We start from the raw sequence: 12,704 nt of genomic DNA on the forward strand, positions 1-12,704 counted from the left end.
AATAATTTAAAATGTTGACGTGTTTTTTATTATATTATATATTTTTAATTGTCATATTTGCCACAAAAAGAGTATAATGTTGTAAAAATAAATTAAATATATATACTTTTTGTTTAAATAGATTTTAATAAATTTGTTAGGTTAATAATTTTTCAAAATTTGTGGAGGGTATATGGTGGATTTAAGAAATGTTTTAGAAAAGCAAAAATAAGTTCTTTTTAAAGTGATCTAAAATTTTTAAAATTGTAAGTTGTTTAAAAAATTTGTTTCAAATAAATTTTAAGAGAATATAAGTTTTCGTAAGTTGTTTTGCAGAATATTCGAGTCGTGATAAACGTTCGAAATGCATTTTATTCTATACTTCACACTTTAAAGAAGATATAAGTTGTCGTAAATTGTTTTGCAGAATATTTGAGTTGTGATAAACACTTTCAGAGTGTAAAGTAGCAAATACAATGCATTTCGATATTGCATTAATACTAACAAAAGCTTTTCTGTTATATATAAAAAAATCATCGGTACATAATGTACTAATATATTTTTTTGATTAAAAAAAATATAAAAATAAAAATTTGTTCCTTATCGGTACAATATATTTGAGAATTTATTTATTTTGTTTTTGTTTGTTTTTTAGAAAAAAGGTTAAAGAAAGGAAAGAAAGAGCTGAGAGGCAAACACGGTTTTGCAAATCCCCCAAAGAAATGATAAATAATCAGCTTCGCTCCTCTTCATCATCATCCATCGTCGTCACATTCATCACCTCTCTCTCCCCCAATTCATCCATAATTCAAACCCTAACCCCCCTCAACTCCATCTTCTTCCTTGATTAATTAAAAAAATTTACGGTACAATAATTATTGCTATATTATTAACAATTAGTATGTGTAAATACAACAAATTTCATTTTCTTCGATGGCCGAATTTTGAATTTTCGTTTTACGATCACCTTTTCCCCACCACGCCCCCATAGCCCATCATACTCCATACGTACCCTTTCTGTCTTCTGTTGTACAGCTGCTTCAAACCCCACCATTTTGATTCATCTACTTCTGCCTCGATCTAGGGTTTTTCTTTCCCTTTTACTATTCCTTCCTATTGTATTCATCTTTGACCTTTCTGCCCCAATTTCTTGCCTGTGGAGTATTACTTAGCTTTCAATCGCGAACGCTGGCTTTTTCTAGGGTTTCCTGTTAGAATGACAACTTTGGATCGACTCTTAGTGGATGCCTTCCACGTTTTTAGATTAATGGTTAATTAAACCCGGTTTCTTTCCTCCCTTCCAGAACTTTCTTTCTTCTCTCTGCTACAATAGAATAACAGACAAGGTCCATTTACCTCATTTGCTGTTTTAAGTGTTATGGCTTATCAGCAGCAGCAGCCGGTATTACCCAGTCCTAGCTCAGGGTCAGGTCCAGGTGGATTTCAGTACGTTAATTCGCCATTTGGGGACACCACTTTCACCAAGGTCTTTGTTGGAGGCTTGGCGTGGGAAACTCAGAGTGAAACCATGGGTCGCTATTTCGAACAGTTCGGGGAGATTCTTGAGGCTGTTGTCATCACTGACAAGAATACTGGTCGATCCAAAGGATACGGTTTTGTGAGCTCTTGTTACCCTAATTAAAAAGTTCCTTTTTGTTTACTGCTTTGTTTCCTGGACTGGAATTATATGAAATTTTTGGTTCGGCTCTAAATTCATATTCTAGAATTTGTCAATTCAGTAAATATAGTTACGCATAAGCCTTCCTTCAAATTATAATTGATGACATTTGACTCTACATTGTTCTATTATCTTCAATTACAAACTGATGTTTTGTTATCGATTTTTTGTCCTGGAATGGAAATTTGGATAATTGAATGATTTGGTTTTGTAATGGTGTTTGTGTGGAGGGTTTAGGTGACTTTCCGGGATCCTGAATCAGCTAGGAGAGCTTGTGCTGATCCAACGCCAGTTATTGATGGCAGGCGTGCAAATTGTAACTTAGCTTCACTGGGTAGACCTCGGCCAGCTGTTCCTTTTGGTAATGCACCTAATTTTGGTTCGAACTATTGAAAACTCATATGGTCATTAATAGCATATTGGATTCCCTTCATGCTACCCAATTATCAAATACGTCGAACCGCCTGCGAGAATAATTGACTTAATCTTTTCATGGATAATTATAATCTTAAATATTTGCATTCACCCATAAGAGCCCTATCCTGTTGCCCATGGACTTGATCGAAATTTCTTAATCTTAGTCACCTATCAACTATCAGAAAGCAAGTCAATCTGTAAAACTTGTATACCTGTAACATATATTTTTAATCAGAGTCAACTATGCTGTTACCGAGAAAGGCTGAAGAGTTGATGTATTGTCATTCACATGGGAGTGAAACTTAACACCCTGTTATTCCATGCAAAGTTTTGCTGTAGCTCTTACAATACTACTACTCAAATTCTTGGTTGGATTATTTGTCAAGTGGAGTATGGCTGTGGTTTGTGAGCCGAGATATTGGTTTTTCAGTTTAAATTTCTGCTAATGCCGTTATGTTTTTTTGCTTATAGGGCGCCTTAGATCTCCATCACCTTATCTTGGAAGTTTACCGGCTGCTAGGGGTGGTTATGCGGGAAGTTTTGGTTATCAGCAACCAGTCACTTATGGCTTTCAGCAAGGCATAATGTATTCTCCTTACGGGTGAGCTCTGTGTCATGATTTAATTTGCTTGTGATATTTAAATATTCTCATGAGTTTTAGAAACTGGTCGGTCCATGATGTACATCCACACGCCTGGGAGCTGAAACCTTATTTTTTACGTTATGCCATTGAGAAACATAATATAATTTGACTAAATGATGGTGGATCTAGTGAAAAATTGGGGTTTTCTATCTTTAGTTTTTATTAAAACTTTGTGAAATAAATACTACCATGACCAATTTTTTCGTGCATTAATTACCTAGTTTATACTCTCTCCGTCCTAGTGATATATGCAAGTGTGTGTTTTCACACGGATTAAGAAATTGTTTGGAAAACTAAATTTTAGAATGCGATTTCCTATTTTACCTTTATTTAGTGAAGATTTTAATGTAATAAAATAATTGTCCTAGTAGTTAATGATACTAATTTAATAGCGGTACATTGGTAAAAGAGTAGGAAAGATAACATTAAATATGGAAACTAGACTATATATTTGGGACGGATGAAAAAGGAACGGTAGCCTAAATGAGTAGGACGGAGAGAGTATCATCTTTATGACTCCACAGCCAATGTTTCTTATATTATTTTATCTTTACCCCAAGTTCCATTTTGAGTTCAATATATTCTCACGATTAGTATCTCAACTCATTGATTGAAGCAGATATGCTGCGTATGGGCCTGAGTATGCTTATCATCAGGTTTGTAGCATTGAGAAAATAGCTTTGAATTTTGTTTGCTATTATAATTTCTTTTTGAGGGAACATTAATTTTTTTTTTTGATGAGAAATTTGAGGGAACATTATCAAAAGACTGTCCATGAAATTTTCATATTACAAAAGCATGTGAATTATTAGAACTTGTATGAAAGAACCAACTGAACCAATTTCATCTCGAAAGACTTGTTTGGTTGAAATATGTTTTTTCGCTTGACTACCTTTGATTAATAAATTTGAAAAATAATACCATTTGACTAAATATATTTTAATTTGATTGAAAAAATATTAAATTTGAATATTTGATTCATGTAATTGAAAGATTTGTAGAATTGTTATAATATAATTTAATTACGACATAATTAGTTTTGCTAAAATTTTAAGATAGCACCTACGTGAGCCGCTGAGGTGGTATCCATCTATTTTAATATGATGAAGTTTCATATCCGATGCACAGATGCTACCTCAGCAGTGTATATCAAACCTGTGTGTGTGTGTTTTCATATTAGCTTGAGAAGTTTTATCTATCAAACAAAGTAATAATTGTATTATGCTGAAAAATGACTTAAAACATTTTAATGTATTTAAAATCCAAGAATTACTCATTAAATAGAATAAAATACAAGATTTGTCAAAAGGGTTTTTTATATTAAAGTTTAGCAAAATGGGTTTAGTAGACAAGATTTTTATTCCATGGGATTTTTGGTTATGAAATTTTGTAGTGTTGGTTATTTGATTATGCCATCTTTATATGATTTGACAATTTTTCCTGTTGTTATTTCTCTTATAGGGCATTTACAGTCCTTTTGGAAGTCAGCAATACCTTCATCTATATGGTGTTCCTGGTGCTGTTCACTCTACCATGTATCCTTACAATCAGCTGAACCAGGCTGTTCCCGGAAGCCATGGTTTTACTGCATTACAGGGCTATGCGATGCCTGGCCATCAGATTGTGCAGTTTGGTGGTCCTAGTGTCAATGCAATCACTACCACTTCCGTTCCAACTATTCCAGTGCCGTATCCTACTGGTAAATATGCTTGCTTTGCCATAGGCTTGTATGTTTGTTGAGTTCTTGGTTTTATATGACTAATGTTATGGGAATTCCGTTCTACTGCATTTCCTTTTTTCAACCTTTTGATTATGCCTCTTTGTGGAGTGCGTTGGAATTGGATTTTGTATTGCACTCTTGCGGTGCTAGAACATGCTAATCTTTTGCACGTTTGTAGCATCTGGCTCGAAGTCGAGGCACCAAAACTAAAAATTTCTTCGGATTGTTTTGCTCGTCTTTTTGGGTATTCGGTTGATATTTTGCAAGTTGAGGTGGCTGTTTAGATGATGATATTGATGGTGGTTCGGAACTTGTTCACCGCTATTATTACTGTCTTGAAGTGTCTGGGTGGTTGCTGGTTGCAATTATCTGTTGGATTAGGATTTTATGGGGTTGTGTTGGATTGAATATGAACCTAATTGAATGGCTATAGGTGTGTTCTAATTGTTGTGTTCTAATTGGGGCTGTGTTGTTTATTATTGTTCATTTGAAGCCTGACCTGTTATACCTATTCATTGCAGGTGAAAGAAGTAAATCTTAATCATACACTCTTGTGAAAAATATAATCCAAGCATCACTCTGTCAAATGTATGCTGTGGAGAATGATATTGTTTGTGATCATTCTAATCCCTTTTGACCCCATAGCGTTTGGCTATCTATCTGAATTTTTACGCTCAAATGCCTTTCTATCTTTCCCTTGTTGCATGAAGGTGTTGGTATCGTCATTATTTTACTTTTGTAAAGGCAGATCTGGGTCTAATGTGTTGGTTTTATCAGGTGTTGCAACACCTATCCCGCAGCAGCCACAGTTCATTCTGCCCGCACATTCACCTCAATTCATGCAGGGTAGCGGTTCTGACCAAAATACTGGGTGAGGGTTTGATCTAGGTAAGTTTTCTTATACCTCTGGATATATATATTGAATATTATTCTTACAGAGACATATATACTTGTGTATTACTGATATTCCTTTTATCAGGTACCGTTAGATTGCAGCAGGACTAAGAACAGCAGTACTGCTACTTGAGTGGCGGGCTTCCAATCTAGCCTTGCAAATTATTTGTTTTGCATTCTAGAGGTATTTTATTACTTTTAAATAATGTATCACACTTGCTTATTTCAACTTGTTCACATTTCAGCATTTCATGTTTTATTCAGTTTTGAGATCAAGGGTAACACATCTACTACTTCTACTCAATGGGTGTTCGTTGGGCATCATATTCTTTAGATGTTTTTGGCAATTGACGATCTGGTCTCACTAAAGTCTTGAAAAAACTTTTTCATGATAATAGTTTTAGGCAACAATATTCCTTTTCATTCCCTTATTTCAGTACGAGTTAATTGGCATGGATGAGAAATATCTTGGATTTGGGAGGTTATTTTGTTTCCAGATAGGGGTGTCAAAAATGAACTTAACCCGCCAACCTGACACGAGTCGACCCGAAAACTATCGGGTTAGGGTTGGGGGATTTTGGGTTCGGTTGAATCGGGTTGACCTGAAAGCTAATCCGAAAAATATAATCGGGTATGGGTTGGGTTCGGGTCAATCTTCTTATCCTTTTGCTTGTTTGCGACTGACTTGTACCTGGAAAGTAGAATAGCAGCCTCAGGATATTTCTTCACATCATTATGGATACGTGAATCTGTTCTGCAAATTCCTCAGCATCATACCCTAATATCGGCAGAAGAGTAATCAAATCAACGGTATGCTTTCGAGCACTTGTGTAAACAACTTCAAAAGGTGTCCTTTTTGTAGACCGAGTGGGTACATTGTTGAGAACAAACTCGATTTGTCAATTTCTTCTTGATAACGCCCTCCAGTGGCATCAAACACATCCTTAATCTAAAAGCCTCTAATTCCAATAGAAATAATTTAGTAAAATATTGGTATCCACTGGAGGGCAGCATCTCATTGCGTCGGTTTGTCGCCACACAGCCTGTCATATCACCAAGCGTACGATTAGTCACTTCCCAAAAGAATATTTGTGCAACATGTCACACATTAGAGGCCTTTTTACAATGCTGAAAATGAACCATCTTAGATAATTGATCAACCACAACAAAGACAGTATCAGCCCCACATTGAGTTCTTGCTAGACTGAGAACAAAGTCCATCAAATCTTGCCACATTGTCTCTGGAATTGACAAAGGAGTATCGAGGCCTATATTTTGAGCTAGACCCTTTGCCTTTTGGCAAGCTGGACAACGCTGAAACAATCGCACTTCACCCAACATTTCTCTTCAATTGAGGCCAGTAAAACTGTTCCTCTACCTGGAGAATTGTCTTGTCCCGACCACCATGTCTGTTGAAACCACCTGCACGTAACTTCCGAATCAGATATTCGTGTATGGAAGATTGAGGAATGCATAATAAACCTCTTCATCCTTACCCATGTCTGAACACATGGCTTTCCTGGTCGTCGTCAATTATAGCATCATTGCTCCCACCAAGTTGAAGCTACTAGCTTCAACTTGTAGACTACTAATTTTACTTGTTGCTCAGCGGAATCTCAAAATATTTGAAAATATTTTCAACTTATAAAGCCAATCGAGAAAATCTTCAATATGTAATCGTCCATCAAAACTGGGCAAATCCATCTTCATTCTAAATTCGTGACTATTTTGACTACAATTGTTAGCCTGATGATTGTGGTGGAACCCACGGATGAATAAACCAACCTTCAGATATCGCTTGGTTTGATGGATGGGATAATCAAAGTAGAGATACAAATTACAAGTAGATAGTATGGTAAGATTTTAAAATTGATGATTAATTTTTTATGTTTAAATAATGACCAAAATACTCTTTCAATTAATTCAAATTTACCTTATCTTTTGTAACCTACTCAAGTTTACAGGATTTAAGGCGTGAATGGCAGCCATTTTTCCTCCTTCGCAAATTTGTTTTCGTTTTTTCCCCACTCATTCACCATTTCAGATCTAGCAACTTCCCTTATCTTTTTAGTATCACAAGCCATATTTGCTCAAATTATTCATGATCGGTCTTGTGCGGGACACCTCTCTCGCTCTCTTTTCATTCTACCCTTCTCTATACTTGACAAATTTCTAATTCAATCTGTTGTTTCTTGACTCAAAACTTTCTCAATTTTGTGCTACTTTGCTGCTAAACGACAAGAACTAAAATATGATAATCTATCGTTCTTCATGGATTGCCGATGAAGGAGAGATAGATAGAGTGTTGGAGAGAGGAGAAATAATAGATTCAAGGGGAGGCAGTGAAGACGGAACAGTGTATGGTGGTACTGGTATCGGCTGGCAGCGGAGGCCGCGGTAGTGGGTTGGAGATGAGAGCTGATATTTTCATCCGTCAGTTGAAATGTTGGGAGCAGGACATCTAATAAATGATATCGAGGGCTTTCCAGTAATTCACGGGTTTATATATTCTATTTTTATTTAATTTATCATCAGATGATATAAAAAAACCAAGTTGCAAAAATGGAACCGAACAAGTGGTTAGGGATGATAAGGCATCCTGTCATATCTAATCACCCGTACCAAACTATACCTGAGTGTCCCTGAGGAAAATTTCTATGGTACTGTTGGCAAAATCACCATTCCTATGTAAAGGATGAAAAAATTCGGTTTGTGCACCAGAAGCTCTCACATCTTTTCGCTGGAGATCATCACCACTGTCCGACCAGCCCTCGTCGGCTGTTGCCATCTGGAAGGCCTAATGCCATACCCGTTATGTCGCTCAGCTTGTGTCTGAAGTTGAATATTTTCACAAAGTCTGATGCCCATGCTGTTCTGCCCACTTCCAATCTTTGCAACCCAAATCCGGCCCGTTCTGGTGTACCCGATGGTCGCCCATGGTCATCGTGTCCTGCCGCTGGTGACCCAGGTCTTGATGGGTCAAAATTATGGAGTTTGGGTTTTGAAATTTCAGTTTTGTGTGCTCAGGGTGTTGTTGGAGGCCAATCGCTCTGCTGTCATCGTCCCTGAAGTGACCCATCAACAGTAGGGTTTTGGTTCTCTGACCTTGTGCTCATATCTCACTTCTACAGTTGAGGCAGCTATCATTGGTTTTATATTTTGTAGTGTATCATCAATTCCTTCGAGCCATTTTTCGACTCTGTCAATCTATCATTCGTCAACGATGGGTTGTTTCCCACTTGAACAATCGTCAGCCATCGAATCCTAGCAAAATCCTGTCTGATGCCACTTTCGGTGAGGGGAAGGGGTGTTTCAAAGAAACTGTAAAACTAACTCATTGAGAGAAAATAATATGAAACGGAAATATTATTAATGTTGAAATTCAATTTCGAATACCCAGACAATTCTTAAATAGAGCACCAATGCTAGTCCTAAACCAAGTAGGATGCCAAGTGTCCTGATAATATAATAATACTAAGACTCCTATTATACCTAAAATACTAATTCTAAGGCAATTAAAAATTACCAAGAACGCAAATAAAACTAAAATACTGAACTTGTGCTGCATCAGAATGCAACACGAGAAAATTTAAATATTTGCATGTCTGATCTCTTCACCTGAATAGCTCTTGTGGTGGGTTGTTTCAGTGGTTTACCTCAACATTTATTTTTTACTTTTATTGTTTAGCCTTTTCAGTGCTTCTCACATTGAAAGGGAAGCAGCATTCAATGTTCATTTGTGTCACGGTTTGTTTTGGGTTTTTTGCTCACTGGAAATTTGCCTATGGGGTTTGGAATATCTCTTCTAATTTTAAGTATCTCGAATGGTTCAGATGTTTGAGGTTCTTCTGTGTGCTTCTGACAAAAAAAAAAACCCGAAGCTAGAAGATTAAACACTTGAATTTCAAAGAGGAAACACATATCTATTTCTCCACGCGGCCCCTCCTATTACTGATGTCTTATGGTATTATGCAGGTCTTACATTGTCACGTTCACCGGAGAAGTCAATGTCTGAGTCGCTCCTGATGGTGGATGGAGGGAAATGGAATGTGCGGGTTGCACTTCCTTCAATATCCTGTGTTATCATCTAAATCTCATGTATTCTGCCAGCAGTCTGGATTGACTGGCAGTAGTCATCCCCTAATGGTGTCTGGAATGGGTTTCTGGTTGCCATTTAAGAAATAAGAATGAAACCTTGTGCAAAGAATCCACCATGAATCAACATATGATTCTTTTATTGTCCAGAGTTCCCAGCATTTTGGGTTTGTAGATATCTCTGGTGTCTTTGTGTTGCATCCTGCATTGTATTTGAACGTCGGGTCAGCATCCTGTGCATACCGCTAGGCTTTTTTTAGGCTTTATGTCAACGTTGGTTGTCAAACAGATTAATTTAGAGCCTCAGTTCAAAATATGAAAAGAAGCTCAAAGGTGGTATTATGTTTAACCGTATTTGGTCTGTTATAATAATTCGTGCACTTCCTGTGTGCCCACTTTCTCTCTTCTCTCTTGAACAACCTGTTTATTGGTGTACCGAGATTTTGTGCCTGAGAAACTTGTCGCACCATGGGAATATATGTGAACGAAAGCATGTGGAACGGTGGAGGTTTATCGTTTCAGATGGTTTCAATTTCCTTTTAATGTCTTTCACACTTCCCTTGGTCCTTTGAATGTGTGAAAGATACAAATTTCAATCAAACATTTCGTTTCTACTTCTGATTTCTCTTGATGATTGTTCGTGTCATTCGGAGCAGCTTAACTGAAACAGTATAATCAGTGATTTTCATAGGCATTTTGATTTGTGACCTGTATTTGTTATGGGGTGATTAATTTCTTCTGACGATGAAAGTTTTTAAACCGAATCAGGTTATACTTACTAAATAGAGTTGGTTATGATTGAAATTCGTGCTGATAGTTTCGTGTATTTCAGCAACCTTCATATGTGCTCGTTTGGTCAACTGTTCAAATGTTTTATGTTTCAATCAAAGTCTACGTTATCCTTCTGATCATAAGATTGAAAATCGTATATGCATCCTTGTTTCCAAAAACCTATTTTTGTCAATAGTTCAGAATTTTATTTTATTTTTTTGGAGTTGGGGGATGAGATTTTTGTTACAGTTGAGTTACGGACTCACGAACTTGAGACCTTGTCTCACACTTGGGATTTTGATGTCAGATGAGTTACACATCATCGGCATTTAGACGATAATTTTGTATTTATGTTTTTTTGAGGAAATGATCTAAAAGTGAATCTCGAATTATTTGGGGGAAGTTCGAAATCCATTGCAATAGCTAACCATAAGCTAAATGTGATGTTAATTAAAATAGAATCAGTGTCATGTTTATTCTTGGGGTTTTATTAGTTTTAGTTCTATAGTTTGTTCATCGGTTTTGTATTTTTATCAAGCGTGTTTTTTTTTTTTTTTTTTTTTTTTTTTTTTAAATCCCAAATCACTAAATGTACCTAATACACCTAAAATATTGAAGATAGAAGGAAATAACAAACTTGTTTCCTCCCTTCTTGAAATACTTTTCTTTCCCCTTTATGAAGGGGTGAGACTTCAAATTCAGATTTATCAAGTATACATGAAAACGAACAACTGCAACCACTGGAGAAAATTATGCTTGATGAGCTTGTGACATGTGATAAACAGAGATGAGTTGTCGACTCCTGCGTGGTCCATCGCTGAATTCGCTTCTGTTTTGAGGGCAACCTCACGAGTTGGGTTTTTTGTTTCAGCATCCATGTATGAAGAAGGCTAAGGTTTTGAGGATAGGTTTTGTCTGATTTTTACGATGAAGAAGACTAGGGTTTTAAGGGTAGGCTTTGGTACCTTGTAGATTTGAGAGAAAAATAATTTTTATTTCGAACGAATACAATATTTATACAAGTAAACGATACAAATCAATTACCCTAGAATTAGAACTTAATCTTAGCTAAATTCTATTATTAATATAATCTAATCTTTATCTAATCTACTCTAATCTATATTTACACTAGTATCAATTTCCTAACTTTGTTCCATTATTCTACAATTTTCAATCACAAATTTCTCATGTAAAGGGGAGAATATTGTCTTGATTTTCAAATTGTGATATTACTACTTTGTCCATAAATTAATGTTGGTTGTTGGGATATTTTTGTTTTGGTAGTCATAAGAAATTGAGTGTCAAAGTTGATATCTGAATGGAGACCTTCAATTTTTGAAAATATGATCGATCGTTAACATATTACTTTTAAAAAGTGTTCTAAAAAGCACGAAAAACACCTATTAAGTGCGATGTGTGGCGAAAAAGCTTCGCTTTAGACAAAAACATGAAAAAAGTCGTTAACTCTCTGGTTGACCGTATTAAACGTGAAAAACGCGAAACAAAAAACGTGAAACACAAAATTTTGCGAAATAAAATTTTAAGTTTCTTGTTTTAATAAATTTTTAAAAAAATTTTATTATAAAAAAATATATTTAATAATGTAAAATTTTTAAACAAAAAATTTATAAAATGCATTTAAATAATTTTTTTCCCAATTAAACTCTTCTTTTCTTTGTGATTAACGGATGATACTTGATCCAACCGCGATCGAAAAACGTTTTTCTCCACACAAATTGTGATTTTGATATTCTAGTGTTTGATAACTTGAAAATTTATGCATTTAGTTTTAAACATATTAATTTTATATATCATTTAATTTATGAATTTACTTGATATAATTAAAATTATAATAGAAACTAAAAAAAACTTTTTCACGCTTGGTATGAAGCTAGCTTAAGCTTTTAAAGGTAGAAACTTTTGTGATGCTTCATCGAGCTTCACATATTTTAGAAACTTGTATTTAACTCATTTGTATCAGTATAGTGAAAGGTTAACACATTTATTGCAATATATAAATATTATCGTTTTTAAATTAATATTCGATTTTATGTTTGATGTGTTATGAGTTTTGACAAAAAAAGAATAATAAATTCAAGTAAACGAATTCAAGAAGTCGGGGGTGGGGGAACCAAGATTAAGTGTTAGGAAAAGCTAAAATATAAATCAATAAATATTTAGAGAATTCATCAACGTTATATGTTGGGTGTAATAATTGTCTCCGCTGGGTAGAGCAATCGAAACGTGACACTTGAGCTGCTGTGCGGTTCAAAAGATTTGAGTTGTACCGTTACCACCAGCTATAGATTTTGATAAAACGGTAAGCATTCGGTCCAAACATTGGTATTAGAGTCAGGTTACATGTTCAATTTTCATTGATTGCAATAAGTGAAATTATTGAGAGAGATTATTTGGTGCAATAATTGTCCATGCTGGATAGAATAATTGAAACGTGTTACTAGATTTGCTTTGCAGTTTAAAAGATTTGAGTTGCAACATTATCACCA

At 35.4% G+C, this 12,704-nt stretch overlaps 1 protein-coding gene across 1 annotated transcript; it reads left to right on the forward strand.

Annotated features, from left to right (window-relative positions):
- Positions 1-723: 723 nt before the first annotated feature.
- Positions 724-9,829, forward strand: LOC140894633 (uncharacterized). Its single transcript, XM_073303196.1, has 8 exons — positions 724-1,597; positions 1,895-2,018; positions 2,546-2,675; positions 3,337-3,373; positions 4,179-4,416; positions 5,215-5,325; positions 5,417-5,515; positions 9,307-9,829. The coding sequence occupies exons 1-6, from the start codon at positions 1,358-1,360 to the stop codon at positions 5,310-5,312; spliced, it is 867 nt and encodes a 288-aa protein (XP_073159297.1). The 5' UTR covers positions 724-1,357; the 3' UTR covers positions 5,313-5,325; positions 5,417-5,515; positions 9,307-9,829.
- Positions 9,830-12,704: the final 2,875 nt, after the last annotated feature.

This window comes from Henckelia pumila, chromosome 4 (genome assembly GCF_033568475.1).
Source record: "Henckelia pumila isolate YLH828 chromosome 4, ASM3356847v2, whole genome shotgun sequence".
Taxonomy (NCBI): domain Eukaryota; kingdom Viridiplantae; phylum Streptophyta; class Magnoliopsida; order Lamiales; family Gesneriaceae; genus Henckelia; species Henckelia pumila.

What these genes read in the sequence shown, in the direction of transcription:
- LOC140894633 (XM_073303196.1), top strand. Translation starts at nt 1,358, where the DNA reads ATGGCTTATCAGCAGCAGCAGCCGGTATTACCCAGTCCTAGCTCAGGG. An exon ending in ATAATGTATTCTCCTTACGG is followed by an intron (nt 2,676 to 3,336) that starts GTGAGCTCTGTG and finishes TGATTGAAGCAG; the next exon opens with ATATGCTGCGTATGGGCCTG. An exon ending in TCCAGTGCCGTATCCTACTG is followed by an intron (nt 4,417 to 5,214) that starts GTAAATATGCTT and finishes TGGTTTTATCAG; the next exon opens with GTGTTGCAACACCTATCCCG.